The 19,762-nt window shown below is 42.4% G+C and overlaps 5 protein-coding genes across 9 annotated transcripts in view; 3 read left to right on the top strand and 2 right to left on the bottom strand.

The window, feature by feature from the left end:
• Nucleotides 1-3,535, top strand: part of LOC135368702 (B-cell scaffold protein with ankyrin repeats-like) — a 40,432-nt gene extending 36,897 nt beyond the window's left edge. For all 5 annotated transcript variants that reach the window (XM_064602156.1, XM_064602154.1, XM_064602153.1 and 2 more), the window contains exon 14: nucleotides 586-3,535. In XM_064602156.1, the coding sequence (XP_064458226.1) occupies nucleotides 586-881 (296 nt within the window). In that variant the 3' untranslated portion in view covers nucleotides 882-3,535. The remainder of the gene's footprint in view (nucleotides 1-585) is intronic.
• LOC135368705 (prefoldin subunit 6-like) lies at nucleotides 3,474-6,382 on the bottom strand. The gene is made up of 5 exons (XM_064602159.1): nucleotides 6,175-6,382; nucleotides 5,496-5,563; nucleotides 5,085-5,155; nucleotides 4,654-4,778; nucleotides 3,474-3,659 (listed from the first exon to the last, which is right to left on the bottom strand). Exons 1-5 carry the CDS (start codon nucleotides 6,258-6,260, stop codon nucleotides 3,545-3,547), a joined length of 465 nt encoding a protein of 154 aa, XP_064458229.1. The 5' UTR covers nucleotides 6,261-6,382; the 3' UTR covers nucleotides 3,474-3,544.
• On the top strand, nucleotides 5,807-14,086 carry LOC135368703 (N(G),N(G)-dimethylarginine dimethylaminohydrolase 1-like). Its single transcript, XM_064602158.1, has 5 exons — nucleotides 5,807-6,134; nucleotides 8,649-8,751; nucleotides 8,872-9,065; nucleotides 9,378-9,500; nucleotides 9,737-14,086. The coding sequence occupies exons 1-5, from the start codon at nucleotides 5,829-5,831 to the stop codon at nucleotides 9,851-9,853; spliced, it is 843 nt and encodes a 280-aa protein (XP_064458228.1). The 5' UTR covers nucleotides 5,807-5,828; the 3' UTR covers nucleotides 9,854-14,086.
• A 1,608-nt stretch (nucleotides 14,087-15,694) lies between these two features.
• LOC135368701 (oligosaccharyltransferase complex subunit ostc-B-like) lies at nucleotides 15,695-17,411 on the bottom strand. The gene is made up of 4 exons (XM_064602152.1): nucleotides 17,199-17,411; nucleotides 16,485-16,558; nucleotides 16,041-16,258; nucleotides 15,695-15,872 (listed from the first exon to the last, which is right to left on the bottom strand). Exons 1-4 carry the CDS (start codon nucleotides 17,335-17,337, stop codon nucleotides 15,854-15,856), a joined length of 450 nt encoding a protein of 149 aa, XP_064458222.1. The 5' UTR covers nucleotides 17,338-17,411; the 3' UTR covers nucleotides 15,695-15,853.
• A 233-nt stretch (nucleotides 17,412-17,644) lies between these two features.
• Nucleotides 17,645-18,755, top strand: LOC135368700 (vacuolar-sorting protein SNF8-like). The gene has a single exon (XM_064602151.1). It carries the CDS (start codon nucleotides 17,773-17,775, stop codon nucleotides 18,508-18,510), a length of 738 nt encoding a protein of 245 aa, XP_064458221.1. The 5' UTR covers nucleotides 17,645-17,772; the 3' UTR covers nucleotides 18,511-18,755.
• Nucleotides 18,756-19,762: the final 1,007 nt, after the last annotated feature.

Genomic DNA, 19,762 nt, shown 5'->3' with positions numbered 1-19,762 from the left:
GTAAGATACAAAACTGTGCTAGTTCTGCACACCTCTGTGGTGGTTACTGCATTGGAAATAAGAAATCTCTGCGACTAAAATATTATGTTGCAGACTTTTTTAGTTTTCAGCAATAAAAACCTTTCTCAGGGATGTTACGTCAGCAACGGTTGTCCCATAGTTAATGGCACACCAGGTAATGAGCGAATAGCAGCATAGTAAAGGCGCAGTAATGCAAGCAATGGCACACTCGGACGCCATTTCGGATTCGCCGTGCCCGGGACGTCGGCAGAGACACTGATGCTTATCTGCGGATGAGATGGAGATGGCGCTGCCAGAGGTTTTATCCACGCAGGGTTCAAAATGTAACACGGTGAACCCTCGTTATTATGACCATGGTCATTCCCGAAAATTTTGGTCATAATGCGGAATTGTCATATTAACGGGGGTGATTTACAGGGGTTTCACAGCATTGCTCCCCAAGAGTATGGTCGTAAAGCGCGTATGTCAGATTATCGGGGGTCGTATTAACGAGGGTTCACTGTATTTGTATCCGCGAACGAGGAAAAAAAAAAGAAAAAAAATCATGAGGAATTACCATTCCAGACCAGGCAAGTACTCCGAACGAAGCAGCCATCCGCACGTGTCGAGGTTCTGCCGACATCTACTACGACATCCCCCAAATGCCTCGGCCCGTGTTGCAGCGACACAACCCCCTGCTGGATTACGACTTCCCAGCTGCAGCACTGCGAAGGGTAGCGCAGCAGCAGAACAAGCAGCACTCCGACAATGAACAGCATTACTATGATATACCAAAGTTCAGCTACCCGTCTGTACCAACGAGGGAAGCCAGACTCAGTATTCCAGATGTTCCTCCGCCCCCTGTACCAGTGGACGACTAACACTTGAAGCCCTCGAAAGAGAAGAAGTCAGCGAATGTAGCTGAAGGCAAGCTAGCTGGTGTAGACCTAAGGACAGGTAATGTTCCCTAGAGTTGATGGGCACGAGAGGACCAGACTTTAAATGCAACTAGCATGACCATAAACTTTACGTGGAAACAGGTGTACTTCAATGTAGGCGTTCTACTTATCGCTTTGTTACACTGGCTTGAACAACAAAAAATTCAACGATATAAAAACGGACATTTCGACGCCAATGTGGGCGTCCTCATCAACTTGAAAAACGTAATGAAGACTGTTCATGAGAAAGGGAATCCTTTTAAACCCTTGTAGCATTCCAGGAGAGGCCCGTGAACACAGGTAGGGAGTCAGAAAGTTCCTAGAGCAATGGCACATTCATAGTGATAAGAATGCCTGTAACAGCCACGAGAGGCCTCTACCGGAATGCTACAAGGGTTTAAAAGGATGCCCTTTCTCATGAACAGTCTTCATTACGTTTTTCAAGCTGATGAGAACGCCCGCATGGCCGTCTTCATCGTTGTCCGTCGTCCTTTGTTATCGTTGAATTTTTTGTTGCGCGAGCCAACGTAACAAAGTGATAAAAATCGTGGCTCCTGGCTTTTGGTCTACTTTCAACTCCAATGTAAGCACTGTTTTGGACGTTTCATACGGCATCCTAGCAAGAGCTTAGGTTCATGAAAAGCTTTCAATTTCTGTGCAATGAAGCAGCCTCATAGTCTATGTTAGTGTCCCATAATCAGTGTATGTAATATTCTATTAAGCAACTCTAATAGAACTTTTTAAATGTCAATTCTACCCCACAATTGATTCTGTACCACATTTCGTCTACGATTGATGTTTAAATATTGCAGTCCTGTACACCTCAAGGAAGTGCCCACTTTGCTACTGCTTCTCTTGAGCAGATGCATCAAACGACACCCTGCATTTACAGGAACTTGATCAATGCCCCACAATACAGTAACACAGAGCTCTCCGTTCTATGAACTTGTGTGGTGTGCCTTATTAGCACCCCACGTACATCACATGTCATACCCACCCTAATAGTTATGTATGAAGAGCTTAACATGCACATTACAACAGGGGCTGAAACTGGAATGAGTACAGGTTCAGTTATGGTTCAGTGTCAGAACTCCGAAAGCGGTTTCGGTTACGGGATTCGCCATCTCGATATTTGTGGTTACTGGTAACCAAGCAGTTGAACCGGTATTTTTTTTTTCTTCTTTCGGTTTTCTCTAGTATGTATCTGCAGGCTGCGTGGATGTTGCAAAATGAGTGCAAGTACGGTTTCGGTTAATTGCGGTTACGTTCCGGTTCCGGTTCTTGAAAAAATTTGGGTTCCAAGCGGTTTTCAGTTTCGTTCCGGTTTTGGTCCCTGCATTACAATATAATTATGTTATACTGTTGAGCCTTTTGTGAAGGGAAACCCTAGCATGAATAAGCTAGTGGAAAGCAGAACTGAGAGTAGCCGGTATGATAAAGTTCAAAGTAATCTTGTTCATGTATCATGTGGATGTACAACTTTGAAAACATACCAATATGCAGTGCTACAACAACTTACAAAAGCATGGAATCGATTATTTTGAACTCGTATGGTAGTTTTTACTAAATTTACTTACAAGCTAACGAAGCACAAGCTAATGTTGGTGCTGCCTCCAAGCTTATGTGCCTTGAGACGGGTGATTTATGGAAGATGAGTATTTATATGATGCATACAAAATGCAGATACAAACTCTGTTCAACGAATTATGAAACACAAGTAGATGATTTGATCGTTTAAGCATTTGGTCCCATGTTTTTTGCATAAGGATTTCCAGCTATAACGAATTCTCGGACACTTTTCTTGAATTCAGCTCATATGATGCCTAATTATGTGGCAATTTTGAAATTATCATGCAAATATTCCTTAGCATAGAACTGTGGGAAGAAAGAAACAAGGTGTGTGTGCCTAAATGTCATAAAAAAATTTGATGCCAGAACATTCTAGCTTTAGTCCGAAGTGCTATGCAACAGAAGATTGACAACAGCCTATTGTGATGTTAGTTTACAAACATGGTCTGAACATATGAAACATGACGAAGTGTACATTCAAATATGTAATATGCACACAGTCTGCGATTCACAGTATCGCACTGCCAAATATAAAATATGTACTTGATGAACAGGAAGACAAACAAAGCTGAAGCCTGAAAGCCTCTGAGCTGAAACAATATGATCCAACACTAGGAGAAGCAAGATGAGAAGTGAAACTATGTCACCTCCCGGATCTGTTTCACATTCGATTGAACACACTACACTGAACCATGTAACCATAAGATGCAAATATGCAAATGCTCAGATGAACCACAACTGGAGAACTATCAAAATGTTCCTGTTGTTCCTCTCTTTTGCCACTATAGTAATTTTATAAATGGTACGATATTTTCTGTGAAACTCTGTGATGTCTAGAAAGTCTGTTTAATGTTGTACTTTGTTTCCACTAATTGCTGTATATTTATTTTGTCTCTGTGTTTCTTTGCCCGTCACGATGTAAATACATCTGTGCATAGTGCTTAATTGATGGAAACTATGCCAAAGTCATTAGAAAAAAACTTGTCAATTTATTGAACGCTGCAACAAATAAAATATGTGACAATGTATTTCAAGCATTACGCCTTCAAGGCTGCCTTCTGTTGTCGGAACTGTTGCTCCACTTTTTGGAAGGCCTCTTTCTGTGCTTCTTGCTTCTTTTCCAGATCATGCAACATATTGTCATGCCGCTTCCTGATGTGCAAGGAAAAATACTTACTGCTGTTATTCACCAAATTTAAGACAAACAGACATGTCCACTGCATAATTCATTGCATAATTTGCACATACCATGCAGGTCAGTGCATAAGTGAAGTGACCACATTCGTCCAACCCCAAGGAGAGACAACTGCAGTGAGGGTGTGCGTGTGTGTGCTGTTAGCCAACTATTGATTTCACCTAGAGAGCTGGTACTGTTGTTTCATTTACATATTTCCACTGTTCTTTCTTTTCTTCGTTATATGCACTATTTAGTGCACAAACCAAATACTTCGACCAGAATGAATTCTGTTTGGCATGTTTTCTTGCTTACAGATACGAAGGGAATATCTCGCCCAAGCTCACACTAATATTTTGTTATTATCGTCAGTGGGCAGTGATTGATCATTATCAAAAAATCATACTCCCACCGAGGCAGCATGATGAGCAAGGCGTGCGCATGTGGACCTTGCTTTCAACAGAGTGGTGACTCTGGGAATGGCTTGTTAGTCAACACTTTAGAGTGTTCCATTGGCTAGATCGTGGAAAGATTCAGCCGAGGGAGGGCCACGTCGAAGTCGAAAGCTCTTCCGCTATTTAGCCACATCTTCTTTTCTTTCTTTTTTTTTAATTCGGAGGTTCGTTGCAGTCGAAAACTGGGGAAACACCATTCCACAAGCAGGCCAGTGGAACTGCAGTACCTATCCTGCCTAAGTTGAGACACTTGGTCAACTTTTACATAAACCAGGTGCACTTACACACAGGGCATATTATTTATGCCTTACATTTTCTTACAACAACCTCGAATCAATTGTCGTCTGTTGGATTTGTCATACTGGTGACCAGGGTTTTTGCATCATGGATCCACCCGCTCTTAGACAATATCTTGTTTCTAGGCTCAGCCCAATCTTGCTACACTCTTGTCCCTGACGTGTCACCTACCTTGTACCTTCTTCTGAGTTACTCATGTCTCAGTTACAAAACAACTTACACTTCAGCAGCGATGTACTCTATTCGCTTGCTCACATTCTGTTTAGCTTCATCTAGGGGCTGTTTCACAAGCACAGGGCCAACTAGCTTGAACACTGTGGCCTCAGGCTCTAGAAGGTCAAGCTCCTGCAACACAAAAAGTGGTACTAAGAAATAGTTCACACAAAAATATTGCATTCGAAATTCAAGGAATTCACACTGCCTAACATGCAGTTTTGAAATTTGTTCACCGCTGCTTCGAAGTAAACGCCAGCCTGTGATTTAACCGCAGTTGCAAAATCACATTTTAACCCTTTCCTCGAAATCTTCAAATGCTTGTTAAAATGCTCAACCCCAGCGTCACAATAAACGAGTTAAGCCCACTAATTCCATAGATATGCACAAGCTCTTCCATGTTTTAAGCGGTTCAACTACAGATCTGTATAAACTCACTTCTTTCACGACTGTGTTTTCATGAAGTTGTCCTTCAAGCTTCTGTCGCATGTTGTAGGCTTTCTGGTATTCTGTAAAAAAATACAAAAAATATACCGTTAGGGAAACTCATACATCTTCAACTCAGCATAGCTATGCTGCTGTCAGAAGAGTTGTGATGAATAAGAATAGCGTTGGCCTTCGTGCAGAACGATCCAAACCTCAATCAGAATTTGATAATCGTGCAATTTAAACGAGCTTCACCTCAAATGACACACACGTGCCTTGCGTAGGCAAGGATAAAATGATTTCACTTTGTGCCCCACCTTAAGCAATGAAAAACACATCCTACAGTCTTCAAACATTCGAAAACGAACCACATGCTTGTTGTTCAAAACCGCAACATTCAAAGAAATTGATGTAAATTGTCACCTTTCTGAATTGTCCTAAACTTTTCCGCCTCTTGCGCGATCATCTTCTGCGAAGCTTCCATCGCCAAACTTCTCGTTTTGGATAAATAAAAAACACAGAAAAAAAAAAAATCGTGAATCACCAGTGTTGCCGAACGAAGATGTTTTCTTGCTAGCTGTAGCGGATTAAATCCCGTGGCTTGAAACGGAATATTCTTAACCACAGGCTTTCAAATCACAGAGATTCAGTTTTTATAGGGCATCTGTTGCATTACTGTAATCTTTCACGACGAAAGTATGAAGAGCCTCACGCCTCACCGGCACTTACATACATTGCTCCATCGCACACAGGCCAATGCACACGCTCAGTCGGTCGATTAGTTTCAATATGGCGTTTGGGCGGTATACTCATGCGATAGTTTGTCGCGTACCAAATAGCATAAAACAGTGTTCTTCAGCGGCAGTTGGTGATATTAACCCGGAAGTCGCGAAAAAAGAGCACGAAGAGCTTTGCAAGATACTACGGAGCCTCGATTTGGACGTTATCGAACTGCAAGCAGACGAATCGACACCCGAGTGCGCGTACGTTGACGACACGGCGATCATAGTGAACGGCACTGCTTTAATATGCAGGCCTGCCAATACTCAACGTCAGAAGGAGGTGAGCACACTTTCCTTCTTATCCAGTTCTTTATCTTCACCTTGACCGTTGAACTGAAGTTGTATTGTCAGCGCACCGCGGATCCTCGGACATCATCATCCTGTGCTGCATGGCGTTCTCGTTCATCAAATATAAAAGCGTGGGTGTGGCAAGGCACGAATGTTTGTGATATATCTTGACGTTGACAAAGGTTGGGGCGTTTAATTTGCATCGATCACGCTCCTATGTTGTCACGACACTAGGTTCACTCCACGCTTCACGGGCGATGTATTTTGCATCTGCATCCGCTTGTAGTTTTATCGCATTCCTTCGCATGTTTTATCTGAGAGAGCAGAGTTATTTATCGTTGGTAACGAGGGGCAAAGGTAACAGCTAGCATGCGGGACGTGTTGACTCTAGAAGACCGATGATCAGCTTCCGTGTTTTGGTGGTGATCTACTAGGTCTGCCAGCACTGCGATTTTCAAATTAATTGGGCAGTTACATAAGTTTCCTATTTTGAGTGTTGAAAAGGGATATATTGTATTTCATTTCCACGCTCCAATGCGCAGGTTGTATCCCTCCGACTTTTCTTTCTTTTTTGGCATTTAAAAACTCGGTTTCCTCGAATTCTATGGGCAGGAAGTCGCGCAAACAACACGCGAATACATTGAAGAAAAAATAACAGGGATGTGCTAACAATACAGAGACTCGCTGTCACAGTCTAGTATAGACAAACATTCACTTCCTGAGGTATGTATGGGGAGTAAAGTACAGCCAGGAAGTGCTAGTGAGCCTGGATGAGGGCAGAGGGGGAACACAATGACATTCCTACCGACACAGCCCTCCTTTGTGGAGAACAGTGAAAACCTGAAATAAATAATAAAAAAGGAAGTTTAAGAGCAAGCTTTCATGCACTGTCTGCATTTCATCAGGTGCTCCAAGTAAATATGCTTGAGCACACAGAAAAAAAATCTCACTCCAGTTCTTTTCCCAAATGACAGTCCTTGTCGTTATGAAAATATGCATCTCTGTTGAGAAAACTACTGCAAATTTCGGGGATACCCAGCATTTGAGCCTGAAAAAGTTGCTAGATGAAATGTACAGTTAGGAAATTATCAAAGCATGCAGGTATTACAGTGCTTGTTGTTAAGTTTGTGGGAGACAAATACTGTCTTTTATAAACATTGCATTACAAGCACTTGTAAACACACTTCAAAGCTCCTGTTGCAACTATTTGTCCAAGTTTAGAACTTAAAATTAATTTTATATTACAATTATTTTTATCTGGAAAACACCTCTGAAAGCAAACCTTACAGAAACTATACTTTTTCATTAAATGCCTACTGAAATGTACTGCATTTGAGAAAAACATTCAAGCTATACAAATTTTGATTCACGATATTATTTTTTGAGCTATGTCTGGATAATGTGTCACTGTCTTTCAGTAGAGTGATGTTCATTAACTTCAGTTGATACAATGGTAGGCTTATTGTGGGTGTCTTCCTTGTTAAAACATTTAGGGCAATTTGCACAAGGCATTTGTCTGTTACTAGGCCTTGCGTGGGAATGAAGGTTACGTCTAATAATTGACTTTAAGTGGCCATGCAGCTCCGGTTTCACGAAGAAGACATTTGGGCTCTGTTAAACTATGATCTCTGCTGAGAGGGAGAAACCTCTGAGAGGAAAAGAAGCTGGTGATGTTTTGAATGGAAGTCTGCTCCTCAGTATATGACCCTATATGACTCCTACATGATCTACATATAGGTCTCATGTAACTCATACATCCTCAGTATAGGAACTTATGGCTCCTACATGGTCCTACATGACTCCTGCACGGGCTCGTACAGAATTCCATAATGACCTACCCAGAAGTTATATAGGTTCCTACATAATCTATAAGGATCTTATAGGATCCTGTATCATTCTATAAAATTTTATACAGGACCTATATGAATTACTTATAGGTTTTTCAATAGGGATACTTGTTGGCTATGTGCATGTTGCTACATCTTGGTACTACAGTTCGCATTGCTTCAACATGTTGCAAGACAACCAACATGCTCCACATCTTCTGCCAAGTGCCAAGTTGTGTTGTAATGTGAGAGACTTATCGTTTATGGGTACCTCAAAAAAATCTATGTAATTTTTCAGAAGTGGAATGGTATGATAATGACTGATGCATAAGTCATGTATAGGATGTCAAAAAAAAAAGTACCATTGCAAAATGTTTGCCTGGAATTTTCTAAAATGATATTAGTTAAATAGTTTAAGAGTGCTGAAAAAACTGGAAAGGTGGGTTGGGGGGGGTTGAGCTGTCCCTGAATCGCAGAGCTATTAAGCAACATGGATATGGGCATCTATGAGAGCAGTGACACTGCAACTTCTTTGTGTACCTCTCCCAGTATGCACCTGGTGCTGCAAAACTTTAATTGTGCAAGCGAAGATCAATAGTTATCTTTCTTCTTTTTTTCTCTCTCTCTCTCTCTCTTTTGGGACATGTTACAGGTCGACATTCAAGCTTTCTTTTCAACAGGTGGATGTCATACGGGCAACCATTAAGAAAGAGCTGGAGATCCCTGTGGTCGAGATTCGAGATACCAATGCCCTTATCGAGGGTGGCAATGTTCTATTCACTGGTAAGGAGTACCATCGTCTTGCCAACACACTCTGCAATAAATTTTCAAGAGCTAGAAAAAGAGTACACTGCTCCGCTCTTCATGTCCATGTTCAAAACTTTCACACGTTTTGCACGACAGGGAGGGAATTTTTCGTGGGCATCTCGGCACGCACAAATGAAGCTGGAGCCCGCGCTTTGGCAGCTGCATTCCCAGAATTCCCAGTCACACCAATCCGCATCCCAAAGCAGCTCCACCTCAAGTCCCTCTTGTCTATGGCCGGACCAGATATCATCTGTTTGTCGTCTGGCAGTGAATCGCAATATGTCAAGAGGGTGGGTGCCCAGTCTTGCCTTGTTACAACATGGTGTGGTTCATCAGTGAAGCATACATTGTGTTGCCCGCTTGGTTGTCAGCAGGAGACTAATGGCTATACAGGATTCTGTGTTGCATCAGTTATGAATGTTACAGCTTGCAAAGTGAAATGCATATCATATTCAGCGCTTTTTTTTTTCTTCTGTGAGTGCTCCCAAAATATCATTATTGCTTCACTATATTCTGTATCAAGTATTTTTGCAGGAAAACATTATATAGTTTTTTATGTGATGCCAAGCGCTTTAAATACAGGTTATTTCTTCTTTTGGCAGCAAATTGAGAGGGAAGCAACGTTCCAGTACCAGACTGTTACAGTGCCCGATGACGAGGCTGCGAATTGCCTGTACATCAACGGACGACTCGTTCATCGCCGAGAATTTCCAGAAAGTGATAAGGTCAGTGTCCGGTCATTGGATTTCGTTCAGCTGCTGACTGAATTCAAACATCCCGAGAGAATTAATTTTAAAAAAATATTAGAACATCAGTTATTTTGAATCCATGTGATGTAACTTACAGGTTGACATTAATACATACCTCGAAGCATATTCATCTTGTTTAATTTCATCATCATTTTAACTGCACATTACTACTTCATGATCCATAATATTTTTTCAACCACGATGCAATCTAGGAGTTTGGCAACAAGATTGACTATGACCGAGTCTCCCTGTCTGCGACCGAGTTGTGCAAAAAGGGCGACGGGCTCACCAACCTCGCCATCCTGGTGCGGAAGAGCCGGTACTTCTGAGTATGCCAGTTCTGCGGCAGAGTGTACCTTGATTTCACACAGGTCTCCTCATTAGCACTCATCACGGCACTCATCCGGCAATCATCACCATGACCACCCACACATATTTTTTCGTGGCATCTTCAAAGCTTTGAAACTGCAGCTGGTATACTTCTTGGCAGCTTACCCCGGTTTATTTCATCATTCCCTGCTTTTATTCGTTATGTATAGGGCCTGACTTTTTCGGGTTTTATTTTTGGCCAAATTCGGGGGGTAAATATCGGGTGATATTTTTCAGTTGAAAATTCGGGTGTATTCGGGTTAAATCCCGTTAAGGCATATTCTGTCGTCAGGAATTCGGGTGTATTTGGGTGATCTTTTTTTTGTTTAATAAAAATTTGTCTTGACATGGAACTAATGTTTAGCGATGTTATCAAACTTTATTTTAATGCACGCTTATGAGTGTGCCACGCGACCAGGATGTTTTCGGGTAGATTCGGGTTAAACCCAAATTTTACAGATTTCGTTCGGGGGGGTAAATATCGGGCGGATACGGGTTTAACCCTAAAAAGTCAGGCCCTAGTTATGTACATATTACCTTCCCTATTGGGCATTTCAAATGCCAGATAGTGCGATGTAGTACCCCTTATTTCTGTTCGACATTCATTCCACCATTGCTTGTACATGGTACAAGAGCTATGTGTATGTCTACTGTTTTGTGCAGCTTTTGTTGACAACCTACGACTTCAGGGCAGTAGCCTACGTGCTTTCATGTTCAATTTCTTTGCTAGAAAGCAATTTCCTGTTCTGCCTTTTTTAAGTTATATTTTGACAAACAGGGTATACTTTTGCAAAAAAAGCATTTAGCACAGTCTAGATGACTTCTATGACATACTCCTTTCAGAAGCTTTTCTACAATACGGTAACCCTTAACCAACTAAATGTTATGCAACAACATATTTATGAAGGTGAACAGACTTCTTTGCATTGCAGTTTCATTGTGCATTTTCACAGGAACCCCTAAGCTCTGTTGGTACAATTTACAACTTTGAGTTTTTGCCTACTACATGACAATGCTTGTTCCATTTGCCTGCATTCTGAGTTCCAACAAGGCACCTGTTGTGAGAAACACCTCTTATTTAACGAAAACAATTTTTTTTTACTAGTAGAGTTACTTAGTGATGGTTTAAGTAGTTAGCATGAATGGTAAACTATCATAAACTGGGAACTGATAATACTACTCCTCTGTCTGTAAATTCTAAAGGCACCAGTCCCCTACCGAATTCTAGTGTACATGTAAATATTCAGAATTGTAACATCCCCTCCCCATAAAAAGTTTTCAGCCATGTCTCAAGCGTACAGTAAGTGCTTAGGTCTCTTAGCACAAGAGAAGCCTTTCACTGTACTAGCCTTTCATGCATTCTTCTGCCCAAATTCCATCTGCAACGTGCATTTTTTCCCATTGCCAGAACGTTCCAAGGTCTACACTTTGATTGTGACCTCATACCTGCAAACTTGTCATTTTATGAAAATTCTGTGATTATGGCTGAACCCACTGCAGGCACTGCCATTTGGGAAGGTTTTTTTGTTACGATAGTATTTGTTACAGTAGTTCTTGTGCCTCTGCTAGTCATACATTTGCCCGTAGAATAGGTGCAGTGACGTGATGTCCTCGTGATCCATCACGCATTGATCAGTTTTACATTTCTGCGCAACGCTTTAGCTGTGGCAATTATGTGCTATGTAAGATGCAGCTGTGCCTTTCTACTTACTTGACAGCCGCTATTTTCTGTATGCAGCTAAATTTTCCAAAGCAAGATTCGTTATGTAAACTCCATTTATGTTGTCTCACCAGTTGCCTAGCAACAAGGCACTATGCAGGTCTCCTGTGTTACTTCTTTAGACACATTTTCTGTCGTCCCATACAACACCAATTGCTTGCTAGTGACAGCTAGATTTTTTTCACATTTTCTGTCGTCCTATACAACACTAATTGCTTGCTAGTGACGGCTAGATTTTTTTAAAGGAAAGATTGCAAACTGTACCAAGCACGTGCAGCAAACTGCCAGCAGCTACAGTAAAGCAGATCCTTCCCACTGTTCTGTCAACTGCAGCCATGTGGCATCTGATACACGCATCTCTTATCACAGTGTCAGTGCAGTGCGCTTCCAAAATAGGTTAGTCAGAGCAGAACGAAACCGATTTCAAGAAAGTGAGAAACCCCGTGCCCGTATACATATAGTTCACAGGTGTAGAGAGGGTGAGGAAGGTCTGTGACTTCTCACCATGTCTTTCAACCTCTCGTTTCTCTGCTGGGAAAGAGTGTGTGTTGGCATAGTCTCATTGTCATCTTTGAGAGTAGTTCCTAAGTAGATGGATATATGAGTTTGAAGGTTCCAATACATAGGAAATATACAAGAAAATGTGCATTGGTAATAGTATAGCCAATAGTCGTGTTCAACTTGAGAAGGAAAATAAATGTAGTCCATCAGCCCTCAAAATATTACTGCGCCGCAGATAGGATGGCTGAGCACAGAGAGGTCAGGCTCCCTCCTGTGCCGGATAATGTAATCCACCATGCTCACTCTGCTTCCGTATTGGCTGTTAAGACTGACCCCATGACACGTTCAGGTACGCCTACACACATTCACGTCAGTGCGGTTTCCGCAAGTGCTGCCTCGGGCGAATAAAACAAAGTGAAACAAAACAAGATAGGTTCCGCAGAAAACGGGCTCGGACGGAGAGGAACAGGTTAGTGTTCCTATTGTCCACAAAGGCTCACAAGGTGGAGCTGGAGTTCCCTTCGATGTGGATGCATTACGCTATGCACTACGCTACGTGGTGGCGCTGCAGTATTCCTCCTGGCGCGCTTTTGCGGCTCCTTATCTCCAGCGGCGTATGTAGTTGACGGACTGGATTTCTTTTCCTCCTTAAGTTGAACACGAGTATGGAGGGAAATGAAAAATTGGGATGCGACACGTTCCTGGTGTCCGCTTTGAGCGAGTGATTACAACATTTTGCTGATACAGGTACAGATATACAAGGGTAGAGGGAGTACTGATATACAACATTTGATACTACTTAGACACATCCGATCATTGAACGTAACAATATTCACCGAAATGTGTTCCATGATAAGGAGATTTTCAAGAAACAGCGGTCACATTGTCAGTTTAGATGCAAGATCATCAAAGCTATCACTGTGCATCTAAATGTGAACTGTCTGCTTAGTAGCATTGATGGTAATTACTTTTTTGTGCCTCAATTGACTAGGTTTCTCATGACAAAAAGAATAGCACATTATAAAGTGCCAAGTGTTCAGGGCACAGTAAGCTCACAGTTGAATGCGGCAGAGTACGTCAGCCACAATTCTTTACTGATCTCGGCTCAAACATAGCGAAGATTGATTGTTTTTGCCATGACTTGTCTGACGTGAAATGACATGCAGTGTCTTTGCTTCTTTCTGGTTATTCATTCAGCACTGACGTGATTTGCACTCAATGTCAGAGCTTTGTACCAGCAGCAGCAGTAGCATCTGCAAGCCTCGCATATTGTAGCAGTTTTCAAAATGAATGCCCATAAGCAAAGGAACCAAGGGGTACCAATACCCTCATATGCCTCACTGTTCACCTATTGAAAAGTCTTCAATGTCTTGCTTGTCCCATAACAGCTAGCTGAAATGCCTTGCAAAGTTCATTGTATATTGTGGTGTACTATGAGAGTGCCTTCTGGATATGAAGTGGTAATGGATGCAGTACAAATGTGCACCAAGTGTTTTTGTATAAAGATGCACTGCACATTGTGAAGGCCAAATGTCTGCACGATATTGCACATGCTGATGTGTGCAGCACCGTATATAATTAGGGAGTGACTTTTTCGGGTTAAATGCCTTTCTCAGATTCGGGGGTAAAAATCGGGCGCTATTTTTAAATCTGTAATTCTGGGAGAAATCGGGCGATAATTGTGGAGGTGTTTTTGTTTCTCCTCTTGTATATTAAGTCCTTCCTAATATCTCTTTTTTTGTTTTTGTTCTTTTGCGGGATTGTGACCTTCCAGCGGTAATCCCCGAAGGCATAGACAGTGTTGACACACATGGGTGTATTGCTGGCAACGGAAGTGACCCATTCTTACATGTGTTACACGTGGCGACCTTTGTTTTCTTCAGTGGAAACGTCACTTGAGGATTTTATAGCGACTGGAATTCGGAGAGAAATCGGGTTTAACCCGAATTGGTCGGAGGTCAGTTCGGGGGGGGGGGGGGAATAAAAGTCACTCCCTATATATAACCTTTCTAAGAAATGAAGCACAAATCGTAGGCCTTGTCTGCTTCATCTTGTACATATATTCTGTTCCATCTGTTGGGACCACACCTTCGGCAGCTTGTAGAACAAGTTTTTGTCTGCTTTAGTGATTTTTTGGTTGTGCATTTACAATTGTTCGAGTTCCTTATATAGATGTGGGCTATTTTTATTCTATGTCGTATTTTGCTATTTTTTAATAGTTGCTTCTATAAGTGCAGGCCGAGCATTATTGAAACGCCCATTTTCATAAGCAGGAGTGACTTTAGCATTTATGTGGTCAACCTTCTAATATAGCTTCAGAGAAACAGATTAAGATCAAAGTCTGACTATAAAACTTATATAAAGTCGCATGTACATGTTATTGCTGTACAATATACTGGTTGAGGAATAAAAGTTGTTGCATCATAATCTACTGAAACCTGTTATTTACTTAATTCGCACGCTATACGCGGCGGAACCATTCGTGCTGCCCCAAATTGGCCCAGGGCTTCTGTCGAGCGAATATTGGAAAAAATATTTTTATGCACCACAATCCCATGGCAAGCCAAATTTAATAAGGTCCTCTACCGCGCAATCTCCGTGAGATGTTGTGCGTGATTATGTAAACTCTTAGCAACTCTCCAGGTAGTACAATATTCACCCTTTTCAAACTACAGCGTCCAACGTCATGCGAGAGAGAGAGAGGTCACTGTCACGGCCGGGTGTGGCTGTCATCTTTGTCGTAGCAAATTCGTTCACCACAAACAGGATGTGGCACTATTTTGCTGGTGCGTACGTGATCTGTGTATTTTCGTCTTATTATATATGGTCTCAGTACGGAGGACAAGTGTCTCCTCACATACAACAGGAGAATGGACAGGACATTCCATTGTACAAAGGGAGATAGGCCCTTTCCTTCACAGTTGTCTACAAAACTGTAAGAGGAAAGGAGGTAATTTGTGGACATGAAGTGCCTGGAGGATCCGTATAATGTCATGACTGTTCCGAATGCGTGTCAGGCTCTGTCGTTGTCGACTTGAGCAGTGCAGAGCCAGCGGTCACATCCACTACGGCGCACACGGGACTACAGACGGCTCATCTTCAATTCTTGGAGGACAACGGTGATAAGCAGCAACCTCTGTGTTGCCGACGTTTTGCTAAGCTTAAATCGACGTGGAGCCAAGAATACCTGCAAGCAGGCGCTGACTCGGGAATTTTTTCGATAAACCTTCACCACTGTTTTTGTATTTATTTGGTATTTTATAATATGGATTGTTCACTTTATGGAAGATTTTGGTCGGGGACGAGAGTGTCCATATTAACGAGGCCCGACTGTACATGCTGTCCTGCACCTTGTGACAAATGCTGCTCAAAGATAAAAGAAATGTACATCACGTGCATGCATGCTCTTGATGCACTGGTGACCTAACATTCCATCTCAACATGTAGAGATTTTGCTCTTATGGGCGTTACGCTGCTTCTCTAATGCATGATTGGATGCACACTTTCCCATACACTGCAATGCGAGCATAGCTTCATAACAGTCATTGTGCACAAGAGTACTCATAAGTAGTAACACAGCTCAATATCCAACTTTTTAATTTTGTTTACACATTCACTTAACACAATGCAAAGGTAAACCTTCCACAGCACTCTGTGAGGACGTTAAACATATTTCTGCTTCTTCCTTTGTATGTTACCTCACACATTCAGGCACAGTTTGGTTCCTCGTTTAATTCTTTCATGACTGAAGGTATCCTCTGCAATGAAATACAAGAGAGAGAATGTAAAGTTTCATAAGCCCCGTATGGTTCACTTTTAAAGTGAATTAAGTAACAGTTATTATAACATCTAAAAAAACGTGCATTACCGATAAATAGTTGCATAACGATACTATGGGGGGCTATTCAAGCACAACCCACACTTACGGTAATTTAATGCGCATGAAGACATAACAAGTGAAAAATGACACAACAATGCAGAGGAATCCCATGCATATGAGGAGGATGCGGTTTAGCCGAGGGGTGCTAGGACTGTGTGTCTGGTCGAGGATCACAAAGCCCAGCCCTCCCACTGTGAAGAGAAAACTGGAGGCCAACCCCTCCATGATGTATTGGCCATTGACACGGTATGGCATGAACGCAACCTGAAATAGTACAAAGGGAGCTCTGTGACATGTTTACTTGTGGAGCGAAATTCTTGAGCACATTTGTCTATCAAGTGTAACTGCGTAAAAATCACATAATTTTGTGTCGACTCCCTGACAGATGCAGTATCAGCCACTTCTCTCGTGTTTCTCAGATTTATAAACTTGTGCCCTTTCAGTAGCAAGACTACCCAGTCAAATTTCGGCAAATGCTTTAAGTACTTACCGGCTTTGAATGGCCATGTTCATCAACTGTAGACCCGATACTGGGAGGTTCCACAATAACATCGTATATGATGCCTAAAAGTGTTCAGAAAATGTGAAATGTCACATACGTGAAACACTGCCATGGTTCCACGATTCCTACTTTATAAATAATGAAGGTGTTTGAGCCAGTGACTTCCCCAAGCATCAGTATGTTTGTGGGGGAGAGTCATCTTTATGGTGGATGATTATGGGGCATAAGTATTGGCAGCCGAGCTGCATTGGGCAGTTCCAGCTTTTTTTATTAATATTATTATTATTTTCTTTTTATTATTATTATTATTGGGGGAGCTGGAGGGATCACTGCTCTAAGCAAATGACTGAGCTGGGCCAGTTCACCTTTGAACAGGTGAACGAATCAGTTTCTAGTGAATGCCACTGCTATTTCACCATCCATAAGCCCCTGCTGCTTCTACGGAGCTTATTCCCTTACGTCTATATAAATGCATGTGCGCACACAAACGCTTAGCAGTGCAGTCTACTGTGCAGTCCATTTGCTCTGAATGCAAGAAAGCGCGAATGCATTGAAACCGTAGATATGGCTCTTCACTGCTTCTGCTGTTTGTGCTTGAACTGAGCGTTCTTTAACCTAAACCATTCGGTTGTGCACACGTACGTACTTTCTCAGTGACGCTGAGTGGTATTGATAACACAAGTGACCGGCATGCACACTTACCTCCGCACACTAGAAAGTAGGAAAACAGCACAAGTGAAAACATCACCATTGGTGAAGGTTGATGGAGCCATGATGGCTTTTTAAGTTTCAAATTTGGAACTTCCAAAACACAAAACGGCAAACTATACAGACACTCCATGCTCTACGAAGACGACACCTCGCAAAACCGGCCGCGTCAAACGTTTGGCAAGCGGAAGTGATGCACCGGAAAAACAAAAAAATACATAATGCTGAGGCGACGTATAGAGGAGGTAGTGTAAAACAACCCATCATTAGATTTCTTCACCTTCATAATGCACGCAGTGTATTCTTAAACTGTGATAAGTAGTCGCCCTTGATATGTTTCTATGTTTCCTAGTTTAGCCGTTTCGCCGTTGATTTCGTTTCGCCTTACGGAGCCAGAGTCCAGAGTTCTCGAGGAAAAAGCCAATCCAATCCAATTCAGTGCAGACGCCTTTCCACTGGTTCTGTCTGTTTTGTTGTAGTTGTGCCATTCTGTGAGATTATTTGTGTTTCGTTGTGGATGCAACAGTACACTCTCAGGAGCGAAGTAAAGTAAACATAGCTCTGAAAGATGCGACGCCGTGTTGGAGGTGTAGGTGCCATACAGAAGCAGCAACTAACTCAGGCAAGATTCAAAGATAAGGGCACAGAATTAGCCGAGGAGCAACTTCAGCAAATGACGAGACAAATGGAAGTATTCCGCACAAACTTGCAAGCTTTTGCGTCCAAGCACAAGCATGAGATACGGAAGAACCCAGAATTTCGACGACAGTTCCAAGAAATGTGTGCTACAGCAGGTGTAGACCCCCTTGCATCGAGCAAGGGATTTTGGGCTGGCATGCTCGGCGTAGGAGATTTCTACTACGAGTTGGGTGTTCAGATAATTGAAGTATGTCTTGCAACTAGCCACCGCAACGGCGGTCTTATGAGTTTGGAGGAACTTCGGGAAAGGGTCATACGATCCCGCGGAAGCCGCCAGCGACAAGAGGATATTACTCACGACGACTTGCTTTCTGCTATAGAGAAGCTGCGAAAGTTAGGCACGGGGTTCAAGCTCATTCCACTGGGTTCGAGATACCTCGTGCAGTCCGTGCCCACTGAACTCAGCCTTGATCATACATCAGTCATAAAGGAGGCAGAACCGCATGCCCATGTGTCTGTTGGATCCTTGATGAAGAACCTTGGTTGGAGTGATGACAGGGCTAAAAAAGCGCTGGAAGATTTGTTAAAGGAAGGACTTGTTTGGATTGATACACAGGAACCGGAGGAGTATCTATATTGGTTCCCCGGTTTGGTAAAATCAAACTGAGTGTCATTTACTGTTCTACTTAGTCATAGCCTTATGTGCAGTCATCAGTGGCTGGGACAGTTTCAATCGACGCAACAAGCTCCAAAATATATCTGTATATGTTTGGTGTTATACGTCCCATGTATTTTGTTTAAAAATTATAAGTATAAAAATTTTGTATGAAAAAAGTACATGCCAGTGTTTACACATAGAGCTGCAGATAGGGTAAAGTACTTGGTGCAAAAATAAATTAACTTCTCTATCCATTTGTTACAAGTGCATGTTGTATTCTTCCGAGGTAAAACCTAGGTATTTCATTTTGTACAGCTTGGGAAAAAAGGGTAACTGAACACGGCACAGGCGTATTTCTTTGTTGGAGCGGCACCCTGCAAGATATCAGGAGGAGGAGAGAGGGAGGGCATTGGTATCCTCAAGTTACGTGCTCTAATCAACATAAATGCTGAAAAGAGCCGGCTAAGTTAAATTAAAACTTCTGGTATTGGGTCAAAATTGGCAGGCACTGCCTTCTGAACTGCATCAGCTTGACCACATACAAAAAGCTCCAAATGTGTATATGACAACCACGTTCACCACAGCTAGAAAAACCTCCATCAAGTAGTTTGGCCGCTGTGTGCACAGGAAGCACAGTTGAATGGCCAACAGCTTGCACAGCTGAGGTACAGGTTCGAGCTGCAGGAAGGAATTTAGTTTCAGCAAAGAACTCATGCTGAATACAGTTTCCATTCAGGTTCCTTCCAGCTGCACTGTAAGACAGTCAAATCGTCAGCTTGGTCGTATACTGACAAACCGAGATGAACATAGTGAATGTTCCTAGTGCAGATTGGCGGTAGCTTTGGTGTTGGAATGTAGATGATACAGTTGTGATACTGTGATTGGAACATGATGGACTAAGACAGATCCTACGCTCGTTTGGATTTTTCAGTAGCACCAGTGATGCAGTTCGATCGGTCATGTCTCTCAAGGAGATGTCACCCGATGGCCATTCTCGGTACAAATTCATTTACTGTAACCCCCTCAAACGGTGGCAGCTAGAGGAGTAAGTTATCTATAGCTTGACACCTTTCCAGTCTTGTGTTGAGACCGTTTCCTACTCTGCGGATGTTGCATGACGAGATATTCATGCTGCTGAAGGATGCCTGCAGTCAGACATGCAGAGGCCCGGGTAATGAGATCCCAGAAGTGGACCAGGCTTTGTGGGCCAATAACTAGAAGCAAGAGGGCAGCTACAGCAATTTACTGCATTTGGCATTTT

The sequence above is a fragment of the Ornithodoros turicata genome, chromosome 9, assembly GCF_037126465.1.
Source record: "Ornithodoros turicata isolate Travis chromosome 9, ASM3712646v1, whole genome shotgun sequence".
In the NCBI taxonomy this organism is placed as follows: Eukaryota; Metazoa; Arthropoda; class Arachnida; order Ixodida; family Argasidae; genus Ornithodoros; species Ornithodoros turicata.
Note: the sequence above shows the minus strand (reverse complement) of the source record. Positions and strands in the feature narration are given on the sequence as shown.